The 26,556-nt window shown below is 36.6% G+C and overlaps 5 protein-coding genes across 6 annotated transcripts in view; 3 read left to right on the top strand and 2 right to left on the bottom strand.

Moving 5' to 3' along the window:
• Nucleotides 1–26,556, top strand: part of LOC125801477 (zinc finger protein 239-like) — a 558,408-nt gene that overhangs the window by 479,210 nt on the left and 52,642 nt on the right. The gene's annotated exons all lie outside the window — the stretch shown is intronic.
• LOC125801347 (zinc finger protein 271-like) overlaps nt 1–26,556 on the bottom strand; it is a 773,213-nt gene that overhangs the window by 394,718 nt on the left and 351,939 nt on the right. The gene's annotated exons all lie outside the window — the stretch shown is intronic.
• The window catches only part of LOC111194581 (zinc finger protein 239-like), a 693,226-nt gene that overhangs the window by 394,718 nt on the left and 271,952 nt on the right, over nt 1–26,556 (bottom strand). The gene's annotated exons all lie outside the window — the stretch shown is intronic.
• The window catches only part of LOC125801556 (zinc finger protein 850-like), a 94,130-nt gene that overhangs the window by 318 nt on the left and 67,256 nt on the right, over nt 1–26,556 (top strand). Inside the window, exon 2 of the mRNA XM_049478391.1 lies at nt 563–659. The gene's annotated coding sequence lies outside the window, so the exon portion shown is untranslated. The remainder of the gene's footprint in view (nt 1–562; nt 660–26,556) is intronic.
• Nucleotides 8,097–26,556, top strand: part of LOC111196238 (NACHT, LRR and PYD domains-containing protein 12-like) — a 28,952-nt gene continuing 10,492 nt past the window's right edge. Inside the window, exons 1-4 of the mRNA XM_049477194.1 lie at nt 8,097–9,882; nt 12,273–12,446; nt 13,465–13,638; nt 14,919–15,092. Coding sequence (XP_049333151.1) covers nt 8,498–9,882; nt 12,273–12,446; nt 13,465–13,638; nt 14,919–15,092 — 1,907 coding nt within the window. The 5' untranslated portion in view covers nt 8,097–8,497. The remainder of the gene's footprint in view (nt 9,883–12,272; nt 12,447–13,464; nt 13,639–14,918; nt 15,093–26,556) is intronic.

The following is a 26,556-nucleotide window of genomic DNA, read 5'->3' on the forward strand; positions in this document are numbered from 1 at the left end:
ATCAATAATGCTGTAAACTGAAGAGAAATGCGCAGATATAGATTGATATTTATTGATCACAGTGTAGTTTATGCTGTTTAAAGCGCGTTACTGCTTAATGTGGACTTTGATCTGTTGGGGAGATAAAAACACGGAACTGCTATAAAGGCGTGTTTATATGCAGTAGCGCTGTTCAACCAGCAGGGGGAGCAACGGAGCTCAAGATCACGTGGTGTGTTAATGTTTTTAATCCTGCTGTTTTATATTATACATAAATTATCTCTCTATTCTGATTCAGTAAAATAATATTAATATCATTAATAATAATAGAACACTGTGTATATATATAAAGTATATATATTAGTAATATTACTAATAATAATTAAATTATAATCATTATAATAACAGTAAATGTTTCTGTAATTTGTAGAATAATGTGTAATGAGGGTAAATCACACTGTTATGTATCGTTCTCTGTTTGTTTTGTTTTGTTAGTTTATCAGGTTTTGTTTATTGCAGTTCTGATGATAATGTCATTATTGTAAGAATAAAGGTTTTATTGTAACGGCTGATCTGTTCTCAGGGGTCGGTGTCGGCAGTGTTCAGCTGTGTGTGAATGAAGAAGAGTAAATGATGGATCTTCAGAACTCCAGCAGTGGAGGAGGACCTCCTGTCCTAAAGTGAGTAAATTAAGTGATGGGTTTAATATGTAAAGTAGTTTTGTATTGTAATGGTTTCAGCTCTAATCCTGGAGCTGTGATCTGCATATTTTACAGTTTTAAAATATTGAGAACAGAGTTTCTCCTGGACCAGAGTCAGAACCCTGTGCTGTATTTAAACACAGAGAAACACTTAACAAACCAGCCAGTTATTCTTATAGTAGAATGTGTTTCTAATCTGTATTTAAAGTACATATCTGCCTTTAATATCTAATTGTTAATATTAATAATATGTTTCCTTCTGGCACAGTAACAGTATTAGGTGGTTGCTGTATTGATGTTATGCTGTTGCTAGGTGGTTGCTATGGAATGGGGTGGTTGCACATTTATGTTCAAAAATATGGTCCATATATTTTAACATAAATGTAACGATTTGCTCAAAATCTGGATCGGATTAGTCTGTAGTGAAAGTGAACTCTGGACCAGATCCATTGTGAGGATCCATCTCAGATTTTACCACACGCTGTCTGGGTTTACATTAGCATTAGAAATGAGGAAATCCTGATGTGCTGCATTTATATAGATCAGATGGATGTGATTGGGTTTGTTATTAAAGCTGTGGAATGAAGCTTCTCACAGAAAGACTTGTTCTATTCTGTTCTGATCTGTATCTCTGTTAGAGTTCAGTATAAAAATATACCTTTTAGTTTATAATACAGTATAATTGTGTAATTGTGTAGCTCTTACCAATACATGTTATTAAATAGTCACAGATCTATAAAATACATATAGTTAATATGATCTAATCAGGTGATGACATTGTGACATCATAACAAACACACAAATATATTCAACAGTATTGTTAAAGAAATTAAAATATGTATATTTATTAGACGAGTGTTTTTCAGTTTGGGGCAGCTGACAGAAAGCTTCGGGACACTTCTGGGACGGTTATGAAGAAGTTAGTCTGGAACCTGTGAATAAGTTTTAGTAAAGGAACACATTACTCCACACTTTACTCTCATCATGGATCATCATGAAGATCTGTTTACAGGGAGAAGAGAGCAGCATCTCCAGCCCCCAGTGGAGTGTCTATGAAGAGTGACGGGTCCATGAGGAATCCTCCAGGGTTCAGCAGTGGAGGAGGAAGCTCTGGGTCTCGGTACATCACTGCACTAAACTACTGTTCTGTTCTGAGAGTGAAGCTCTTCAGTTCCTGATCTTTATTAAAGATGTGCTGTGTGTTGGAGTTTCACTGTGTAAATGCTGGAGTTTCACTGTGTTTAATGTTAACAGAACTGAAACCCAGAGAGGAGCTTCTCCAGAACCCAGCTGTGTTTCTATGAAGACTGACGCGTCCATCGGGATTCCTCCTGATTTCAGCAGTGAAGATATGACCTCTGACCCACAGTGAGTGAAACATCACTTACATGATTTACTGATTTTTACTATAATTTACCTTTTTATCACATAACACACACAAACACACACACACACACACACACACACACAGGAGGTCAGTGTGAGTTTCTCTGTATGTAATGATCAGTGTAAACTAAGTGTGATGGGGAGGCAAGGTTTCGAACAGGTTGGAGAATTACACATATATCTATATCTAGGGTTGTACGATACTGATAAAACAATATCTCAACTTTCAATTTTTTTGCAGAAAAAAGTATTATATTGTAATAAACTGCAATTCTTAAAAGATAATAATAATTGTTTATTAAATATATTAATGCAAACAAAATATTTAATGTTTAATTCCTTGAAACAAACAAAAACTTTAAATTCATCAGTTCAAATATCAAACAGTATTTAATAATGGATTTTTTAATGTAAATAAATGCATTAGTGTTAAATTTGCAAAACGAAGGTATATTTCTATTAGTGGTATCAATCAAATTGAAATGAGTTGTATTAATCGCAACAATAATCTGTGATTAATCTTTATTTATTTATTTATTTTTAGAGGTGGTTATTACCTTGGGAAGGGGACAACAATTGTTGTGTCTGGCAGGGCCTTTGTGGTTTAGTGCCATCTGGTGGCCAAAACCACAAAGTGCTTTATGTGTCTGGTTTTTGTGTTCTAGTACAATATATAGAGCGGTTGGACAATGAAACTGAAACACCTGTCATTTTAGTGTGGGAGGTTTCATGGCTAAATTGGAGCAGCCTGGTGGTCAATCTTCATTAATTGCACATTGCACCAGTAAGAGCAGAGAGTGAAGGTTCAATTAGCAGGGTAAGGGCACAGTTTTACCCGCCGAACACACCCGAGGCTGGTTATCCGATTTTTATACAATGTGGCCGTAAAGTCACAGCTAAAGGTGGACATACGGCAAACCTGTACTCCCATCTCCGAGAACACCACCCCGCTGTGCAGCGCAAAGTATGTATTTAGTTTTAATCTGAACCTAAATAAAACCTCTTTGTAGTCGTGCACAACCCATGCGGTAAGCGCCCGCAAAACCGCTGAGTTATCCGAAATTTGGGCACGCAGGTACAGGCGTGAAGTGCGTGCTACGATGGATTCACGTGTCCGTGTAAAGGTCCTGGCCGGACTGGATGTGAAAGACGCCATTCATTTACATGCGTTCATTTTCAAATTCTGACGTGCCAGTTTTTCATATGTTAAAACCAGACTCGATGTGAAAGCATGTAAATAGAAATCTCTATTGTGAGGATCATGTCAGAAATAAATCCCCTCTTTCTGCAGTATCTGGTTATATACCAACTTGGCAGTTTACAGCAGTTTACAACAGTTGTTGGTCAGACACTGACCCAGGCTCAGTTTATCGGATATTAAATAATTTAAACTTAAATAATTTTACTGAATATTTTAAATACAGGATCTTTCCTTTTTAGAGTACATGTAATGTGTGTAACCTGTGTGTGTGTGTGTGTATGTTATATATTTTTATATATATATATTTATATACACTCTTAATGCCCTTAAGAGTAGTGGAAAAACCTGGTTTCCTTCACCTGATGGTGTACAGCTTATTTTTTTAAGGAGACATTAAAATTATAATTGTTCCAGGTTTCTACAATAAATAGTTAATTAAACAAAAAACCTTTGTTGTAATTTATTTAAGTGGTCAGTTTAATAATATATGTAACAAACTGTGATACCGTGATACCGCGGTATTTTCTGAGACGGTTATCATACCGTGAAAATCTCATACCGTTGCAACCCTACCAACAGGATTAACTGTGGATTCTCTAAGAAGAAGCTGTCTGAAAGGGATGTTTGGATGCATAGGCGTGCACACATAGACATCAGGTGGTGCTAAAGCACCACCAACTCTACCCTTTATTAACCAAAGTGCCCTTTTGAAACTTCGTTTTTTTTTTGTTTAAATATTATTATTATTATTATTATTAGGATTTTACTGAAACCGTGTTGAAATGATGTTTTGAAAACCTGTGCGATTAAAAACGAGTGAAAACAGAATGCCCTGAAATCAGCACACACACACACCTCTCTCTTCCTCTGTCACGTGACCCCGCGCGGTCACGCAAGCATAGGCCAATCACGAAGCCGGTTCAGGAAGAAAGTCCTGCCTCTTTATAGAAACAGCCAATCAGCTTGCTGTTTTGCGGAGCGCGGAGGAGAGTGGGAAAGCCCCCCTTTGCTGTGGAGGATTTTAAAAGTTTTCTTTTTTAGATTCAGCAGCGGGGTGCAGCGAGCTGACGTTAAAACAGATCTGGATATACAGCGATTTTTCTAAAAGGTAACGGAGCTTACCATGTACACTGTTATGACATTATTTCTGATAGCTGGTTAAAAATAAACGACTTAAAACCCACAGATCAAACCCTCTGTGAGCTTGTGATAGTCATTGTGACTTGTAGACTAGGATTACTGTAAATTATAATGAAGGAAAATTATTTTAGCTAGTTTAACTAGTTAGCTAGAAGCTGGATGTAGTGGATAGACAGAATTTAGTACAATATTTCATGTCGGTAGTTTACAGCAGTTTCTTAACCCATCCCTATGATCAGCTAATAAACTCTCATTTATTGAGTTTCCCTGTTCAAATCCATTAGCCCCTTAGATTTACTAATGGAATATATCTGGTCCTTTAGTAAAAGCTCATTTAACTAACAGACTAGTAAGGTTTGGATCATCGAAAGTTTATATTAACATCTGCCAAAAATCTCTATGAAACATAAGGTTACATTATTTTATGTAAAAGACCACCATCATAAGTACTTTTAGTCGAAAAAGGTGGCGTAAATGTAAATATACAAATATACAACAGAATTGATGCCAATACATAATAATAATAATAATAATAATAATAATAATAGTAATAATAATAATATCTGTTATATTCTTTTAAACATTAGGTGATACCTCATCAGTTTTTTTTTCATATATTTATATATAGTTCACATATTGCACGTAAATTTTTACGTAAATGTAACAGTAAATGTAAAGTGGAGTAACATGTTTAAGTTGTAAAGTGACCTTTACTTGCATATAACTAATAATAAACAGAAGTACAAAAAGAATGGTTTATTTGTGATTAAAGGTAATTCCACAAATGTTGTTTTAAGAGACTATAAGATGGGCTTATTCAAATAAGCAGATTATATTATATCAAACCTGCTCCTATGTCCTTGCTAGCAAGGCACACTAGATTCAGCAAGTCTTCAGCCCATCACGCACGGCAACAGATAGGCTTCTTCTCCCCCGTGTCCCACCAGCCAGGTACATACACATCAAGTAAAATCCTACCTTTTGCCCTCTAAACCCATCCTGAAATCAGTTTGTTGTGCAGTAATATGTCTCATACAGCACCAAACTACTATGTATTTTATCAGTTGGTGGTGTGACATTTTTCCATTGACAACTCACGTTTAGAGAATGTTACAAATAAAAGTCAAATTTCATTCAACATGTGCGTGTAATTTTTTTTATAATGAAGTGTTTCACGTGCACTAAAAATTGCCCTTTTCCCCCCCCTGAGCACTTGCCCCCCAAAATGTCTGTGCACGCCACAGTTTGGGTGCTAACCCGGATTGTGTCCAAAAAACATAAAACCACGGCTGAACCCAAATCACGGCAGAATTCAATGTGCACCTCAACTCTCCTGTTTCCACCAGAACTGTCCATCAGAACATTTATTCATGTGGATTACAGTGTGGATTTTCTTGTTATCCACAGTAAGAAGAAAATAAAGAGTTACAAGGAAAAACTGGACCAAATATTCAAGGTTAGTCCTAAACCATATATTTGATGGGGTTCTCCCTGATTTCTTTTACATTTCAGTTTAATTTCACTTTAAAATTTTGATCCTAATCATAATTTATTTACGTTCAGTTTCTAGAGTATTATAACTGTAATTATATTAAGGGAGAACTCTGGTGTAAAATAAATTTTGGGTGTATTGAAACATGATAAAAAAGTACTTACCTTTGTTGAATAGCACACCTCCGCTCTCCTACAACTTTCTGAGATACAGTAATTTTATGCTTTTTGCCCAGCACTTTTTATTTTACTCTATGGGCACCACCATCACGGTACTGATAATAACAGACATATATATATATATATATATATATATATATATATATATATATATATATATATATATATACACCCAGTGCATGGGGAGGTGTGCTATTCAACAAATGTAAATACTCTTTTTTATCATATTTTACAACACCAAAGTCAATTTTACACTGGAGTTCTCCTTTAATACTGATGTTATATGATGCTACATAATGATGCTATATGATGCTACAGTAACATAATGTTTAAATCCTTTTACAGACCAGAGCATCCATAACTCCTATTCTCCTCAGATCAGTGTCATCATCTCTCTCTCTGTACTGTAACAGCTTTACTGATTCTCTGATGTTTGTTCTTAATCAGGAGCTGCAGGAGAAGTTTTTCTCTCTAGTGAAGAACGAGCTGAACACATTCAAGAATCTCCTAAATTCAGATTACCCAGCATGCTCTGAGGGAGAGGTGGAGGATGATCAGAAGGAGGGGGTGCTGAAGATCACACTGCACATCCTGAGAAACATGAATCAGACAGACCTCGCTAACAATCTAGAGAGAAGTAAGAGTTTAGGGTCGTGACTATGGGTTCCAACCAGTGATGTCAGTAACGCGTTACTTAGTAACGCGTTACTCTAATCTGACCCTTTTTTTCAGTAACGAGTAATCTAACGCGTTACAATTTCCAATCCAGTAATCAGAGTAAAGTTACTTATTTAAGTCACTGTGCGTTACTCTCTCTCTCTCTCCACCTCATCTCCTCCACACACACACACACACACACACACACACACACACACACCCCGCTCCCTTACCCATTCCCCCTCCGCTCTTCCCCAATCACACGCGTCTTGCTTTCTCCCCTGTCTCTCTCTCTCGCGTGTCTTTAGTTCTCGGCTCCCTATCTCTTTATAAAGGCGTTTTTTTGCGGCCGCGTCCCAATTCACTAGCCAGGGCAGCGGTCTGCCACAAATTTGATTGGCAGAGGAGAGCATTTAAAGATTTTACACCACACGTGATTGGAAGTTCACTGTGGCGCAGAGCGCACATTCCGTAAACACAAGAAAAGTTCCGGTGCTTTAAATGAACACTGTCAGAATTAAATCCTTCTCAGTAGTTGGGTCCGGTATGGGTCCGTATTGGACAACGTCTGGGTCCAGACCCGGACCGCAGTCTGCAAATATGTGATCCCTGGTCTAGACCCTATACACGGTTCTGTTTTATAAAACCACTCCATGCTGCCCTGCTGAGAACAACAGGTTCAATGTTCAGTTTTACAGTGTTAAATATGTCAGGTCAAGAAAGACTTTCTTTATTTTATATATTTTTTATAAAAACAAGTATTTATGTTTAGTAAAATCAAGAAAGACCATATTTTATTTTTTATAAAAAAATATTTATGTTAAGTTAATTTTCTTATTTTTATTAAAAAAAACTTATTTTTTTTAGAAAATAGTTCAACTTAATAGAGATAAATTGTTGCTGTTAAAAATGCATTTTCCAATAAAGGGAGTATTGGCAAAACTGGTTATAATGTTTATGTTAAGGCGGCGGGAGGTGGTGTCTGCACCTGCTGAAAGTAACTAATAAAGTAACATGTAAAGTAACTTAGTTACTTTTAAAATCAAGTAATCCATAAAGTAACTAAGTTACTTTTTAAAGGAGTAATCAGTAATCAGTAATCGGATTACTTTTTCAAAGTAACTATACCATCACTGGTTCCAACTTAAAGGGCTAATTTATTATTGAGTTCTGCTTTTCAAATTACAATAATAAGCAATAGTTTTGGATTTTGTAATTCTAAGATATTGTGTCACAGCATCAAATGTATCCTTAAACCTAAAAAATATCTACTGTATTAGAGTCAATCTACACGGGGGTCTTTTATGATGATCACGGCTAATTACATGTTCCTTTTTCTCTTCCTCTGCAATCAGAATTGGCCCCAGCATGCCAACGAAAGCTCAAATCCAACCTAAGAGATAAATATAAGATAATTAATGAAGGAATATCGGGACATGTAAAGTCAGCACTTCTGAATGAGATCTACACAGAGCTCTACATCACAGAGGGAGATGGAGGAGATGTCAATCAGGAACATGAGGTGAAGCAGATTGAAGCTGCATCCAGGAAAAAAACAACACAGGAAAAAACAATAAAATGCAACAACATCTTTAAACCATTACCAGAACAGAAACGACCCATCAGAACAGTTCTGACTAAAGGAGTTGCAGGAATTGGAAAAACAGTCTCTGTGCAGAAGTTCATTCTGGATTGGTCTGAAGGAGAAGAAAATCAGGACGTTCTCTTCATATTTCCACTTCCTTTTAGAGAGCTGAATCTGATGAAGGAGAAGAAGCTCAGTCTGGTGAATCTTCTTCAGAGCTTTTTCCCAGAAACACAAGATTTAAAACCAAGACATTATAAGAGCTACAAGATCATGTTCATTTTTGATGGTCTGGATGAGTGTCGACTGCCTCTCGATTTTCAGAACAATGAGTACTTGATGAATATTGAAAAGCAAACCTCAGTGGATGTTCTGCTGACGAACCTCATCAAGGGGAATCTGCTTCCCTCTGCTATCCGCTGGATCACCTCTCGACCAGCAGCAGCCAATCAGATCCCTCCAGAGTGTGTTGACCAGGTAACAGAAGTGCGGGGTTTCAGTGACCCTCAGAAACAGGAGTACTTCAGTAAGAGGATCAGTGATAAGGACCTGGCCAACAAAGTCTTGACACACATCAGGTCTTCAAGAAGCCTCTACATCATGTGCCACATACCGGTCTTCTGCTGGATTACAGCCACTGTTCTAGAGAGAATGCTGAGTGAAGCTGAGAGTGGAGAAATTCCCAAAACCCTGACGCAGATGTTCACACACTTCCTGATCTTTCAGATCAAACACAAGAGCCAGAAGTACAGTGGGAAAAGTGACCCTGATCCTCAGCAGACTAGAACAAGTATCCTGGCTCTGGGGAAACTGGCGTTCCAGCAGCTGGAGAAAGGAAACCTGATCTTCTATGAGGAAGATCTAAGAGAGAGTGGTATCGATATTAGAGAAGTGTCAGTGTACTCAGGAGTGTGTACCCAGATCTTCAGGGAGGAACATGAGCTGCACCTGGGGAAGGTCTTCAGCTTTGTACATCTGAGTGTTCAGGAGTTTCTTGCTGCTTTATATGCATTTCTCAACAGAAAAATTCCAAAAGAACAATCCAATGAACAACAAACCAGTAAACTCTTCAAGTTTTTCATCAAGTCAACAATGACTGACTTCCTCAGCAGTGCCATAGACAGAGCCTTACAAAGTGAAAGTGGACACCTGGACCTGTTCCTTCGTTTCCTTCTGGGTCTCTCACTGGAGTCTAATCAGACTCTGTTACGAGTGTTTCTGACCCCAACACAGAGAATCTCTCACAGCAATGAGGAAACAGTCAAATACATCAAAATGAAGATTGAGAAAAACTCATCTCCAGAGAAATCCATCAATCTGTTCCACTGTCTGAATGAACTGAATGATCATTCTCTGGTACAGGAAGTGCAGAAATACCTGAGTGGAGGTGGTGAGTGTCGTCTTCAAAAGGCCAGTTTCTCTCCTGCTCAGTGGTCAGCTCTGGTGTTTGTGTTGGTGAACTCAGAAGAAGAGCTGGAGGAGTTTAACCTCAGTAAATATCATCCATCAGAGGAGTGTCTTCTGAGGCTGCTGCCAGTAGTTAAAATATCCAGAAGAGCTGTGTGAGTATTTTTATTCAGGCCTTCACACAGTTTTTAATCAACTGCTGATGTGTAGAATCAGTTTCCATTCAATCACTGGTGAATTCACATTTTTTTACATTGTCACATATAGGCATGCATTATCCTTTGTGTGTAATAATAGGTAAACCATAATTTTAATGTTAACAGTACATGAAGTTTCTGTCTTAGACTGATTAAATACAATCTTTAAAAAAAGGTTTTGGGCAAGTTATATGTTTTTGTTAAAATAAATGCACATCTCTTGCAGATTCACTCTAAAGTAGCACTGGCTGATTTGACTAAAAAATCATATGTCAATATGCTTTGGAGAAATGATGATTAGCAATACAACATAAACATTTTATATAGAACATACATTTTAAGTGTCTGTATTTATTTCTAATATATATATATATATATATATATATATATATATATATATATATATATATATATATATATACACTGCTCAAAAAAATAAAGGGAACACTCAAATAACACATCCTAGATCTGAATGAATGAAATATTCTCATTGAATACATTGTTCTGTACAAAGTTGAATGTGCTGACAACAAAATCACACAAAAATCATCAATGGAAATCAAATTTATTAACCAATGGAGGCCTGGATTTGGAGCCACACACAAAATTAAAGTGAAAAAACACACTACAGGCTGATCCAACTTTAATGTAATGTCCTTAAAACAAGTCAAAATGAGGCTCAGTATTGTGTGTGGCCTACACGTGCCTGTATGACCTCCCTACAACGCCTGGGCATGCTCCTGATGAGGTGGCGGATGGTCTCCTGAGGGATCTCCTCCCAGACCTGGACTAAAGCATCCGCCAACTCCTGGACAGTCTGTGGTGCAACATGACGTTGGTAGATGGAGCGAGACATGATGTCCCAGATGTGCTCAATCGGATTCAGGTCTGGGGAACGGGCGGGCCAGTCCATAGCTTCAATGCCTTCATCTTGCAGGAACTGCTGACACACTCCAGCCACATGAGGTCTAGCATTGTCCTGCATTAGGAGGAACCAAGGGCCAACCGCACCAGCATATGGTCTCACAAGGGGTCTGAGGATCTCATCTCGGTACCTAATGGCAGTCAGGCTACCTCTGGTGAGCACATGGAGGGCTGTGCGGCCCTCCAAAGAAATGCCACCCCACACCATTACTGACCCACTGCCAAACCGGTCATGCTGAAGGATGTTGCAGGCAGCAGACCGCTCTCCACGGCGTCTCCAGACTCTGTCACGTCTGTCATGTGCTCAGTGTGAACCTGCTTTCATCTGTGAAGAGCACAAGGCGCCAGTGGCGAATTTGCCAATCCTGGTGTTCTCTGGCAAATGCCAAGCGTCCTGCACGGTGTTGGGCTGTGAGCACAACCCGCATCTGTGGACGTCGGACCCTCATACCATCCTCATGGAGTCGGTTTCTAACTGTTTGTGCAGACACATGCACATTTGTGGCCTGCTGGAGGTCATTTTGCAGGGCTCTGGCAGTGCTCCTCCTGTTCCTTCTTGCACAAAGGCGGAGGTAGCGGTCCTGCTGCTGGGTTGTTGCCCTCCTACGGCCTCCTCCACGTCTCCTGGTGTACTGGCCTGTCCCCTGGTAGCGCCTCCAGCCTCTGGACACTACGCTGACAGACACAGCAAACCTTCTTGCCACAGCTCGCATTGATGTGCCATCGTGGATGAGCTGCACTACCTGAGCCACTTGTGTGGGTTGTAGAGTCCGTCTCATGCTACCACGAGTGTGAAAGCACCACCAACATTCAAAACTGACCAAAACATCAGCCAGACAGCATAGGTTCTGAGAAGTGGTCTGTGGTCCCCACCTGCAGAACCACTCATTTATTGAGTGTGTCTTGCTAATTGCCAATAATTTCCACCTGTTGTCTATTCCATTTGCACAACAGCAGGTGAAATTGATTGTCAATCAGTGTTGCTTCCTAAGTGGACAGTTTAATTTCACAGAAGTTTTGATTTACTTGGAGTTATATTGTGTTATTTGAGTGTTCCCTTTATTTTTTTGAGCAGTGTATATATATATATATATATATATATATATATATATATATATATATATATATATATATATGTGTGTGTGGGAGAAGGTGTAATGTTTTTCCAGAGTTCAACTTGGAAAATAGAATAAATTCACATACTCCAAAAAGCCTTGCTCATTCTCTGTTTTGTTAAACGTTTTCTTTTCTATTTTAACTCATTATAATCTGTCCCAGGTGAACTGTATGCCCATGCTGATCACCTGCCTTTTAGATAGACAATACATTTCACAGTTTAATTTTATTTTCTATTCTTTGTCAATCCGTTCAAATATTCTTCTTTGGATTTATTGTAAACTCATTTGTTTATTCTTGTTTTTTAGACTAGCTTCATGTGACCTTGGAGTAAAGACGTGTGAAAATCTGGAATCAGTTTTAAACCTGGAAAACTCCTCCCTGAAAGAGCTGGACCTCAGTAACAATGACCTGCAGGATTCAGGAGTGGAGCTGCTCTCTGCTGGACTGAAGAGTTCACACTGTAAATTACAGATTCTCAGGTCAGTGTTTCAGGTTATCACAGACCAAAATAACAAACAAGACAACAGATAAAACCACAATTAATTAAAGAAACTAAATTACACAGAAGGATGTGCAAGGTTAGTCTGAGCAGGATGTTCTTTCCAGGTTGGCAAAGGGGAGGAGCCCTAAACAACTCTCCCTGCTCAGACTTTTCCATGCTCTTTAATTTGACGTGGTACTGCATCTACAGACTAAATACAAAAAGAGGAATTGTACTCTTTTATGCTCATTTCCTTTTTTCTTTTAACTTTTATGTATGTGTGTATGTATGTATGTTTGTATGTATGTATGCATGTATGATAGGAAATGTAAAATGTCAGCATCAAAAAAGACATACAACATAGTTCATACATGAGCTAAAAGCACCACATATATGTTGTTACTTATAGAAAAAAAATGAATAAAAGAAAGAAGCTAGGTCCAGCATTCTCTGTGGTAAAGCACAGCACACATTCAGGTTTACTACACTCTCAGCATAGCTATACACATAAAAGGGCTGTGCACCTAGTGTAACAAGCTCTTAAAGGGACAGTGTACATATCACTGAATACTGGCGGTTACATATTTCCACCAGGCCATTTAAATCGTAATAAGGTCTTTTCCCCATTGTAAGCATGTGTGCAATAACAAACACTTCCTGAGTCCAATCCTATTCACCATGCATTCTTTATTCCAGCACCCCACGTTAGCTTTATCTCCCCTCAAAATACAAGTATATAATATTATTTTAAATTCTTTTATTTACATTTAAATATCCACCATAAAAACTTGTCTTAAGAAGAACAAATGTAATTGCAGTTAATCATAAATGTTTTCATGATTAATCTGATTATATTTCTTTAACAATTGACACCACTAGAAAAAAATATTAAATGTGGCATGTACAAAAGTAACAGCATAATACATGTTACATTTAGGAAATCACTAAAATGTGTTATTTAAACATTGAAGACATTGTAAAACCATTTGTGCTTGTGTTTATTCCTACATTTTCAGATTAGCTTTGTGTAATATAGGAAGAAAGACGTGTGAAAATCTGGAATCAGTTTTAAACCTGGAAAACTCCTCCCTGAAAGAGCTGGACCTCAGTAACAATGACCTGCAGGATTCAGGAGTGGAGTTGCTCTCTGCTGGACTGAAGAGTTCACAATGTAAACTGCAGATTCTCAGGTCAGTGTTTCTGTAATTTTTCATTTAAAATTATTTGGGCTGTCAGCGTTTAAACATTAACATACGGTGTTAAGTTGGAATCAGTAACACGTTACTATTTTTTAACCCAAGTTTGTTTCTGCCGTAATCTGCCCCGCCTTCACCCAACATGCAGATTTCTTTTCTGGTTAAACGACTGAAACAATTTAATGCGGTGTCCAGCTGTAACAATCCGGTTCAGACTTCCAGTTCAGACCTGGATAGAGAGCTTTGATGCTCTCTCTCCATCTCTCTTTTTGTTTTTATCTCTCTCCATTTGTTTCTCTCTTTCTCTCTCTCTCTCCGTTTGTGCCAAAAGTTTTACACAAAAAAATAAAATCCGCAAACAAAATGTTAAGAATCAAAAGCAAAAATTGTATGTTGCGAATTCAAAAGAGAAACAATATATAGCAAATGTTTTAAATATACTTGGTTACTTTATTTTAGTTTGAATTTTGCCAGTCTTTTGTGGATTTTTTTTGCATTTTTCTGTTAAAGAATTTTGCTTGAGGAATCTCTCCTTTGCTTCTGCTTTAGTTTTTTGCGGACAGCTTCCAGTACACAGCAGCAGCAGATACTTTTACAATTAAATTTCATACAAACGTTCTGTTCAATGTTATATTATGTTATATTATTCTCTGTTTCACTGCATTAAAAAGCTCACATTAGCGTGCTAAATATTCATGCACAAAGTAGGTAACTAGCTAACTCACTAGCTCAATGACTAGGTAACTCACTAGCTCACTGAGTAGGTAACTCACTAGTTCACTGATAAGGTAACAATCTAATTCACTAGATCACTGAGTAGATAAGTAGCTAACTCAGTAAAACACTGACTATGTAACTTACTAGTTAACTGACTAGGTAACTCACTAGCTCACTGAGTGGGTAACTAGCTAACTCACTAGCTTACTGATATATGTGGGAGAAGGTGTAATGTTTTTCCAGAGTTCAACTTGGAAAATAGAATAAATTAACATACTCCAAATAGCCTTGCTTGTTTTTCTGTTTTGTTAAACATTTTATTTTCTATTTTAACTCATTATAATCTGTCCCAGAGCTTTTGATGAACTGTATGCCCATGCTGATCACAAATAAAGTGGAGATTTCTGCATATTAACTATTTCAGTATAAAGAAACACCAGCTCTTAAGATAGACAATACATATCATAGTTTAATTCTGTTTTCTATTCTTTGTCAATCCATTCAAATATTCTTCTTTGGGTTGTTTTAAACTCATTTGTTTATTCTTGTTTTTTTAGACTAGCTTCATGTAATCTTGGAGTAAAGACGTGTGAAAATCTGGAATCCGTTTTAAACCTGGAAAACTCCTCACTGAAAGAGCTGGACCTCAGTAACAATGACCTGCAGGATTCAGGAGTGGAGCTGCTCTCTGCTGGACTGAAGAGTTCACAATGTAAACTGCAGATTCTCAGGTCAGTGTCTCTGTGATTTTTCATTTGAAATTATTTGGGCTGTCAGCATTAAATCATTAACATACGCTGTTAAGTTGGAATCAGTAACGCGTTACTATTTTTTATCCCAAGTTTTATTTTGGCACCAAGTTTGACCCCAACTTCTGCCGTAATCTGGCCCGCCTCCACCCAACATGCAGATTTCTTTTCTGGTTAAACGACTGAAACAATTTAATGCGGTGTCCAGCTGTAACAATCCGGTTCAGACTTCCAGCTCAGACCTGGATAGAGAGCTTTGTTGCTCTCTCCTCCATCTCTCTGTTTGTTTTGTCTCTCTCCATTTGTTTCTCTCTTCCTCTCTCTCTCTCCATTTGTGTCAAAAGTTTTACACAAAAAAATAAAATCCCCAAACAAAATGTTCAAAAGCAAGAATTGTATGTTGCAAATTCAAAAAAGAAACAATATATAGCAAATATTTTAAATATACTTGGTTACTTCATTTTAGTTTGGATGTTGCCAGTCTTTGCTTTTATTTTTGTGTTTTTGTGGGGTTTTTTTGTGGATTTTTTGCATTTTTCTGATAAATAAATTTGCTTGCGGAATCTCTCCTTTGCTTCTGCTTTAGTTTTTTTGCGGACAGCTTCCAGTGCACAGCAGCAGCAGATATTTTTACAATTCAATTTCATACAAACGTTCTGTTCAATGTTATATTATGTTATATTATTCTCTGTTTCACTGCATTAAAAAGCTCACATTAGCGTGTTAAATATTCATGCACAAAGTAGGTAACTAGCTAAGTCACTAGCTCAATGACTAGGTAACTCACTAGCTCACTGAGTAGGTAACTCACTAGTTCACTGACTAGGATACTCACTAGTTCACTGATTAGGTAATTAGCTAACTCATTAGCTTACTGAGTAGGGAACTATCTAATTTACTAGCTCACTGACTATGTAATTATCATACTTTGTGCCTGAATATTTAGCACATCTCGCTAATGTGAGCTTTTTAATGGAATGAAACAGAGAATAATATAACATTGAACAGAACGTGTTTGGTAGGACGCTTGAAACTGGCAGGGTGGGCGTGGTCAGTCTCAGACGAGGGTACCCATCAGTCCAGAACCAGCTGACCAATGGAGATTCAAGGGGAACGCCTTCTTCTTAGCCCCGCCCACCCGTGAAAAGTGTACCAAAACTCAGAAGCAAAAAACTAAAGCAAAAGCAAAGGAGAGATTCCAGAAGCAAAAGTCTTAAACAGAAATATGCAAAACAATCCACAAAAAAATTACAAAAACACAAAAATAAAAGCAAAGACTGGCAAAATCCAAACTGAAATAATTTTCAAATAACTGTAAAGGATAATAAAGTAACCAAGTATATTTAAACATATATATTTGCTATATATTTTTTCTCTTTTGAATTTGTAATATACAATTTTTGATTTTGATTCCTAACATTTTTTTTTTTTGCCTTCCACCACCCCACTTCGGAGAACCATTAAGACTTTATTCATATTAATACAAACCTCTGATAACTGAGGTCACTGTGCAGAGGGAGGACATAACGATGTGTATATATACAAATTAAACCAAATAGAAAACAATATATAGGAGAAGAGAAGAGAGATAGAAAAAAAAACACAAAAGAAGAAGTTGTGCCCTTGAAAAAAAGAAAAAAAAAGTTATTATAATATATATATAAAATATATAAAAATTATTATAGTATGGCTTCCTATATTTTTCCATTTATCCATCCCTAACATAATAACAAACAGAATAACAAAAAAAATAAATAAGTAAATAAAAATAGCTAAATGTCTTAAATGTTGAATGTGTTATGTGACTGTGTGCATGTGTGTGTGTAGGAACATTCATGTAGTGTTGATATATGGATGATGTGGTTATAGATACAGGGATGATAGCGTTCCGGTGCCGCTTCAAAAATCCGGCATAGCATGGCTCTGAAAGTGGAGAAAAAAAAAGAAAAAAACCTCCGCGCGACAATAAGTGAGCTCCGCGAAACAGTTAAAAAGATACGCAAGTTACAAGATTGGGGTTCAGGTGCCTTTAAGAAATGTATGTGAAGCGCACTATATTTTGTTTAGATCAGTTTGGCAGAGGCAGCGGCAGTGTGTGATTAGGAGCAAATTAGGGTTAGGTGGCTCCTGCTTTGTCTCTCTCCGCCTCGTGTTAGGCTAGTTAACATCCACGGCTCTCCCCTCTGTTCTCTGAATGCTAGCTACGTTTATGTTTGAGTGCTTAGAACTGCTAATAAATGAAAGAAGTGCTGGGAAACTCACCCTGGACTCCTGTGACTCGCTTTGAAAGAAAACCAAGTGAAGTAAAAGTGGGTATCACCATAGAGCAGTTATGTCTAGCCCAAAGAACTACAAGTTCCACTGGTTCTTGTCCACGGCCGGGAGAAACAACTGCAAGGAGAAAAAAGGTGACACGCGGTACAGTTAAAGAGCTCCGCGCGACAGTAGGTGAACTCTGCGGTACAGTTAAAAAGCTCCACGCGACAGTAGGTGAACTCCACGGTACAGTTAAAAAGGCACTGTGTGGCACTGTCACTATGTTGCAAAAAGATTTAATACAGTAAGGAACCTAAGTTTATTGTTTTAAATAAATGTTCTATTTGTTTAAATTGTCCTTTCATCTTTTTATCTTATTATTGTGGCACTGTCACTAAACTGCACTTTCACGATGTGAGAGAGAATGAGATAGATTACTGTTACTGTGCACATTTTAAGTATATTTTATTTTATAGTTACGGCTGGTAAACAGAGGCGTCTCCGCTTTCAGCAGGCAGTAGGCTTTCTATTCGTGATGTCTTCAGGATTTGCAAAAATAAAAATAAATGATTTTCAGTGCATCATTCAAACTTCCACAGCAGTAGAGTTTAGATTATCAGCCCGAGTCTGACCCGATTCTCGACCCGAACTCCCGAACATGCGTTCCTCCACTCCGCATTACGCACTTGTCCTGCAGAGCTGTATGTAGCTAAATAGCCAACAAAATGGAGTCTTCTGAAGTGAGGAGAAAGATTACATAAGGTGAGCTAAATTTGGTCCAATGCGAAGGACAGTCAGAGGTATGGAGCTAATTCAAGTTAATTGTTGATAGAAACAACACGTGTGTTGGCTTCCTAGAGTGTGTTAAGTGCAGAGTGCTATATGCTTAAAATAAAGGTTATAAAATAAGGCTATATGCTTAAAATAAAAAAATTGTTTGTTCTGAAAGTTTTTTATATTCTTAAACATTGTTAATTATATATTTATAAATTATAATAATTATTAAGTAATTATAAATAAATTAATTATAAATTATTGTTATTGTTATTTTGGTTTAATGAGTGTGCAGGGAATAGCCATTTTTTGTGTTTTTGGACAGGCTATATGCTAAATATTAAAATGTTCGTTTGTTAAGAAAGTAATTTATGTTCTTAAACCATGTTAAATGATATTAGATTAGAGGAAGGTCATTCAGATATAATTTTTGTAGATCATTTCGCATTGTTGGTGTTTTAATCTTTTGGAAATCTGTTCTTAATACAGTTTATTTTTTTAAATAATAGGTCTTCTTCAACATCATTCTGATCAGATTTTGCTCATTTAAACAGCCGCTCCCCCCAAAAAAACTCAGTTTTAACGCTCTACTTAATTAAAAAAAGGCAGGTTTTAATTGGGTCGTCGGTCGGGCTCAGGGCAGAACGTGCATATTCATTCCTCATGTTTACAAAAAAACACTGCATTTTGAAATTATTTTTATGGTGTTCCAGTTCTTGTATTCTTCCTCCTAGTGCTTCCTTCTCATTTGCATTTCTAACTGCATACTAACTGCTGGTATTTGTTTTTACAGCTAGAATCAAATGTGTCCAGTTTCCATACCAAGATGGAAATGATCTGTGTTTTCGTGAATAACACTATAGACATAAGGCAAAAATGAAAACATTATCTAAAATATGACAATAAGGTCATAGACAGACTATTACTAGCCACTACTAGTTATTTAGCCAACTTACTTTGTTTTCAAACTCATGTTGAAAAGCGTTTTACTCTTGATAACTAGTAGCCAGCTGAATAAGGTGTGTTTGAATAATTCACAATGGTTGGTAAGGAGAAACTGACCTGTTTATTTAGCAATTAATAAACTCAAAATAGACAAAATAATAAATAACAAATAGAAATTGCATCAGTAAACCAAGGCTTAAAAAGCCATAAGAGCAAATAATATTGTAAATTGTATTAAAAAAGCAAAACACACAACCTGAGTAGAAAATAGTCTATTAACAGCATCAGTACTCTTGACTGCTGTACTCATCAGTGCTTTTGAACAAGTGTAAACCAAAGCTTAAAAAAAAATCAGTGCAAATATTGTAAACTATTTAAAAGCAAAATGCCTTCTACTCCCCAAAACAGTTTGCCCCTCCTGCAGTCTGAGCATGATGGGGAGATTCTTTTTTACAAAGACGAGCATTTAAATATGCTCAGGTGTCAGCCTGCTCCTGTGTAATGTAACCATAATATAATAAATATTTTGTATAAGCCATCAAAGCTAAATTATCAAACTAAGCTACGTTTCACACAGCTTCACCTTTTAGTTGCATAAATAAGAAACATAACATGTTTTATAAACTTCTTTATTTGCAAATAATTGTGAAATTTACCCACTAGTTGAGATATGGTACTACAATAAGCATAATGACACTAAAAACACAACAAGCAAACATCATAATGTTAAGAGAGAAAACTTTATTAAATTCAAAGAAAAAAACTCCTCATAAAGGGAGTTAACCCTGCCTCCAGCCGGTCTGACCGGAGTTCATCTTTCTGGCCCGGGGAGATGCTATGCTCGTGTGCTGAAGGTGTGCTGGAAAATGCGGACCGGATTTTACTCTTACTGGCGAAAACACAGCAAAAACTGGAATGGATTATCTAAATGGGTGCGCTGGAAAACCCGGATCGGACTTTCAAAAAAAAAAAAAAAAACTGGATCGGGAGTCTGGATCGGCATTTTCTCGTGCCTTCCGATCCAGTGTTTAGTGAGCAGTGTATGCAGATTTCTGAATTTACTAGTCCCATTTTATGTAACTTTTGCTTAGTGTAGTTTACCCTGTGAATTACTTTATATTGTATAAGGTGGAGGTTAGTATTGTTAGTCAAGGTGAATGTGTTTTTCATAATGTTCTCCAGAAATCAGCATTGGGGGTAATTAAGATATCTTCTTCCATTTTTTATTGGGATAGCGACTGTTTGGTCTAATTTGAATAAAAGCCTATATATTTTTGATAGAATTTTGTCTGAAGAAGAGATATTAAGGAATTCTGAAATTGGTGGGCTAAGTTCTAGTATTGCATAATCTTTTATTTTTGAGTTTAACATAGATCCAAGTTGGAGATATTCCAAAAACTGGTTCCTCTCAATGCTATATTTCTGCTTTAGATGTGAGAAAGTAGCCGAGTTATTGTTGTGTAGAACGTGGTGTAAATGTGTAATACCTTTTTTTCTTTCCATTTTTGTAGTTTTGGGGTTTTTTGGTGGCGGGAAGTCGGGGTTGTGCCATATGGGTGAGTATTTAGTGGGTGCAAGTCTAGTGTTTGTGTTCTTGTGAATTTTCCACCAAGTTGTCAGAGTCGAAGATATCATTGGGTTTTTGAAACAAGGGTGGCGATTGATTGTTGTGCTAATAAATGGTAAGTCTGAGATTTGTATTTCATTAATTGATGTTTGTTCTACTTCTCTCCATATTTCATCAGTTTGATTTGGTTTTATCTATTTAATAATGTACTTTAATTGGTTTGTAGAGAGGTATTGTTGGAAATTTGGAGCTTCTAGGCCTCCCTGAGTTTTTGTTATTGTTATTTGTTATTTTTCCAGTAGAATTTAGAGATGATTGCGTCTAATGTTTTAAACCAGGAAGGTGGAGGTTAGATGGGAATCATTGAGAAGAGGTAGTTTAATTTAGGTAATATTATCATTTTGATTGTGGATATTGGTAGAGGATAGTGGTAGGTTCATCCATCGTTGGATATCATTGTTGATGGTTGTAATAGTGGTCTAAAATTAAGTGTGTGCAGCTCAGACAGCTGGGTGGAAACTTTAATGCCCAGGTATGTGATGTGTTCAGTGCACATAGGGATAGGGAGTAACTGAACTGCTGTGTCTGATAAGTTAATGTGTTAATGTTAAATGGTAGAACGGTGGATTTAGACCAGTTAATGGAATAATCTGAGATTTTAGAGAATGTTTTAATTATTTGTGTAGTCTGAGGAATTGAGGAGAGTGGGTTTTGTAGAAATAGTAGAATATCATCTGCATAAAGGCTGATTTTTTGTTCGGTAGTGTGGGTATGAATACCTTTGATATTTGGGCATTGTCGTATAGCTGCTGCTAATGGCTCTATGAAAATAGAGAACAGCAGAGGAGAGAGTGGGCATCCTTGCCTAGTTCCTCTGTGCAGTGTGAAATTCTGTGATATTAGTCCATTAGTATTGACTGTGGCTTTGGGTGAAGTGTAGAGAGTTTTAATCCATTCTATAAATGATTCTCCAAAACCTAGTTAATGTAGTGTAGTGATAAGGAATTTCCAATTAACCTTATCGAAAGCCTTCTCTGCAACTAAAGTGACTATTGCAGTTTTTGACTTATGGACTGTTGTGTGATGTATCAGATTGAGTAGTCTGCGCATGTTGGTAACTGATTGTCTGCCTTTGATGAAGCCGGTCTAATCAAGATGTATGAGGGATGGGATAACCGTTTCCAGTCTGGTAGCTATTGTCTTACTTATTAGCTTTGTGTCTGTGTTAATTAGTGACAGTGGACGGTAGCTGGATGGTAAGGTAGGATCTTTGTAGGTTTAAGATGGAGTGATATTGTAGCTGTATTAATGTTGGTAGTCTCTTATTGTGTTTAATTTCTGCTATTACTCTACTGAACATTGGGCCAAATATTGACCAGAAGTGCTTGTAGAATTCTGCGGGAAAGCCATCTGGTCCTGGTGCTTTGTTATTAGGCATCTTACAGAGGGCTTTATGGAGTTCTTCTGATGTTATTGGCTTTTCTAATATGCTTTTTTGTTCTTCAGTTAGTTTGGGTAGGTGTATATTATTGAGGAAAGTGTGAATATCTATTGGGTCTGGATCGTGTTCTGGTGAGCATAGATTTTTATAGAATTTCCCAAATACTTGATTAATTTCATTTCATGTTTGCCTGATTAGTCCGGTCTCATCTTCGATTGATGGGATTGTTTTTTTTTTTTCTTTATGTTTTACTTGGTAAGCTAAGAATTTACCAGATTTGTTATTGTGATTTAAATTATTTATATCTAAGCTGTTGTGTTAAAACTTGAGTCCTCTTGTTTATAAGTTCATTATACTGTGATTCGCATTCTTTATACTCTTTTTTAATTTTATCTGATGGGTTTTTTATCATTTCATTTGACAATTCCCTGATGTTGTAGATTAGACTCATTTTCCGTATCTTTCTTCTTCTTACAGGAAGAGTAAGAGATTATTTTGCCTCTTAGTACTGCTTTCCCAGTTTCCCATAGTATTGTTGGTGTGGTTTCTGAAGAATCATTTATTTCTAGGAAAGATGCCCACTCTTTTTTGATGTAGCTGTCAAATTCTGGGTCTGTAAGTAACGAGGTATTTAGTCGCCAGATGAAAGTTTTATATAGTGGATTTATGTCTATAAGTGAAACTGGAGCATGGTCACTGATTATTATAGGGTGATATTTTATTTCTGATATATTAGCTAATAGAATATATAATAGAATTGCTGATTAAACAATAGACAGTGCGAGAATATGAGTGGTAGACTGGAGAACAGAAAGAAAATTCTTTAGTGTTTGGGTTTTTGAGGCGCCAACCATTGCTGAGCCCTAAGTCTGTCATGTATTGTTTAATGATATCTGTTGAATGCCAGTAACGTGTATTGTGTGCCATAGTTAATCTGTCTATACATGGGTCAATGGTTGAATTAAAGTCTCCTCCAGTTATAATTGTGGAATCTGATATATTGTTTATATGGTTGTAAAACTCATGAAAGAAGGATGGATTATAAATATTGGGGCCATACAAACTTGCTATTGTTAAGGGTGTGTTGCTGATGTTGATGTTAATTATGATGTATCTACCAGTGTCTGATATAGTGGTGTTATGTGTGAAGGGGATTTTTTGGTTTATTAGTATTGATACTCCTCTTTGTTTGGAGTTATAGTAGGCTGAGAATATATGGGTGAATTGTGGTGATCTGAGCTTATGATGATTTGTTTCTGATAGATGTGTTTGTTGTAGTAAACAAATGTCTGCCTTTAGTGAAGTGAGATGGTTTAGTACCTTGGCTTGCTTAATCTGTGTGCCAATACTACGAATGTTCTAGTTTATAAATTTAAGTGAAGACATGTTGTGATGTACGGATTAATAATGTTTATCAGTGATATGATATGAGTGTGCAGATGTTTGAGTATATTTTCTGTTGTGTGTGGGATGGAGTGTAAACAAAAATGCATTTTTCGGATCTGAGATATATAGTAGTAATAAAATAGAGGTTGGTGCAAAGAGATAGTACAGAAAGGAGTGATTAAATGCAAGCAAAATAGAAGAGACATAACATAAGATAAAAAGTGTTGGATTTGGTGTGACATACATGTTATGACATTGAGACGTTGCATGCATTAAGTTATTGCTAAGTGGTTCCTTGTGACTTTTATGGGATTTTGTGAACGGATTAATGTGCGTGCATTAGTATATTTGCGGGTGAGTGTGTATTTGCGCGTAATGGATGGATGGATGAGGTGGCATGAGGAATTTTAATAAACAAGTAAATATTAACAAAATAAAAAATATAGAATCATAAACAACGTCCTTTGGTCTATCTTGCACATGTTTAAAAATGAACATTATAAATATCATTTTTGTAATTTTTTACATTTTAGAGTAAAATTCTCATTTCCGCAACATATCAGAATTTCGGTACACTGTTTGGTAATTGTAATATTTAAACATTAAAAAACAAAAAAACTTGAATGCATTTCATACTACAAACACTTTTAGTAAATAAACATAAACAAAATTACATTGAAAAGTAAAAACAATAAAATTAATAAAGAAAAGGAATGTGTCCAACACTAATTTTCTCATCCTCCGCAACAATTTTCAATCATTGTTTAAATCCAAAAGGAACTTACATTTTCAAGGCGTTTTCAACATTAGGGAAGACATTGGCCATGACAGTCAAGATGGCTACCATGTAAGCAGTTCTTCTCATATGTTTCTGGATAAAAGTTAAAAGATTGCTCATCAACTTGTTCTGCACGACTTTTTCATTGTCATTACCGATATATTGATATAAGTTTTGAGCCTACAGTTTGAAGTTACAGTCTGTATTTTTGATTATAATATAGTATTTTAAGGTCTAAATGGACACTGTATGTGAAAATTTATACAGCCCTCATGGTGCCTTTACAGTTAGCATAAAAGTTTAAAGTCACTCATCCTCCGCAACTGAATTCTCACTTACTGCTACATTTCAGTACCTGTTGCGGTAATGAGATGCACTGTTTCGGTAATGAGAATTTGATTAGGAAGCATAATACAGATGCCTTTTTAGTTCCTGATTGTCATAACATGAGCGTTACCCTGAACATTTTCTCCAGTAGGCCATTCTAACTTAGCTATTGCAAACCACCAGTAGAGGTCACTAATGTTCTGTCTTATCTGGCCTGAAACTAAATATAATTCTGTACACAGAATTAGATGTTAGACCACATAACTAGAGAGCTTTTTTCCATCTTTGATATATTTTATTGTAATGTGCAATGTGTATTTGTTTACAGGCAGGTAGCTATTGAGAAAAGAAAGGCAGCAGCAAAAGCAAGGCTGTCAAAGTTTAGGGAGAACATTTACAGCAAGAATTACAACATTTAGAAAAACACACACACATACTCAACGACACAGACAGTTGTTCCAGTTGGAGTTACTTTCACATTATATTATTTGTGTACAGTCCATTCTAAGAAATTGAACAAAAACTGGAACGGATATCATAATTTCATATTTGCTATTTCCAGTGGGAAAATAAAGACAACACGTGATCTGACCAAAAAGTTCCATGACAAAAAGAAAAAGCAATGGAGGAAAAAAAGTCAGCCAGATATTACAGAACTGACACATGCCTGACATATGGGAAAAACACAAAAAAATGACATAAAATGACTAAAAATAAAAGTTTGGTCTTAGTAGGCATACAATGCTGGATGGTGCATACAGATAGTGTCACGTCTGGTGCTGTTAGCTCCTCTGTCCCTTCCACACCCAGCTCTAACGGAGGTTCTCAGGTCAACAACTACATTACCCAGAATGCACCACCTGCTGACATCACGCACTCACCTGATCACGTGACACCTCACCTGCTTCCTCCAGTAAGTCCTGAATACTGATTACTGGCACTATAAAAGAGCACTCCACACAAACACCCACGCCGTGTATTGTAGGTTCTCCTCATTACAAACCGTACTATATCTCTTGTCTCAGTTTATCTTGTGTATGACCTTGCCTTTGTTTTCTCGACGCCGATTATTGCCTTTGCCTCTGATATTGGATTGCTTGTGTATTACCTGGACTGTGTTTTCACTACTGCCTCTTGGATTACCTCTGACATTGGATCTCTCGTGTATGAACTCTGGACTGTCTCTCATTTATGGTATGGTTTTGTCTACATTGCTCTGGTTTCTGGTGATTAACTGTTTTCTGTATCAACCACGTATTACATCTGTTTATTTTTATAATAAACATATCTTTTTATCAGTATCTGCACGTGTCTGCAATTCTGTGCCCATCATGACAGATAGACAAGATTTCAGAGTTTCTGAGAGGTCTTTCTTTGACATTTGTTGAATGGTTTCCAATAGTTAAATGAGCTGTTTTATTAATAAAGGTGCTGTAGTCTACATGAAAGATTCTTTTGATATACAAATGTTTGCATTGTAAATTGTCTTAAATAATATGAAATGTTCTTGAAAATAAACATTCTTTTCATAATGTAGCATTGTGTGTAAGTGTAAGCTAATAAGTCTTCCTAAACCCTTGCTTAACTGAACTGCTTAACTTTGATTAAAAAATGTGCATTTTTTTCATATATTAGATGTCATATCAAATTGCGGTAATGATATATTTTTGTGGACTTCATCTATAAAATGCTAATACAATATGCAACAAAATGGAACAAATGTTCTGACCTTAATCTTAAATCCTCAAAAGGAAATTTGTCGTTAAATGCATTTTGAAAATGTTCATACTGGATGTCCTCTGAATCAGGATTTTGTGAGAATGACCCGAGTGGGAGTGGAAGAAAGAGAAAGAACGAGAGAGAAAGCAAAGTTTAGGGGAAATATGTATATATATACAGTATGGATCAATTTTATTTGGTTATTTGAGTATTGACCTATATATTAGACATCGTGCAACGAGATGTGAGAGAG

Source organism: Astyanax mexicanus, chromosome 4 (assembly GCF_023375975.1).
Source record: "Astyanax mexicanus isolate ESR-SI-001 chromosome 4, AstMex3_surface, whole genome shotgun sequence".
Classification (NCBI taxonomy): Eukaryota; Metazoa; Chordata; class Actinopteri; order Characiformes; family Acestrorhamphidae; genus Astyanax; species Astyanax mexicanus.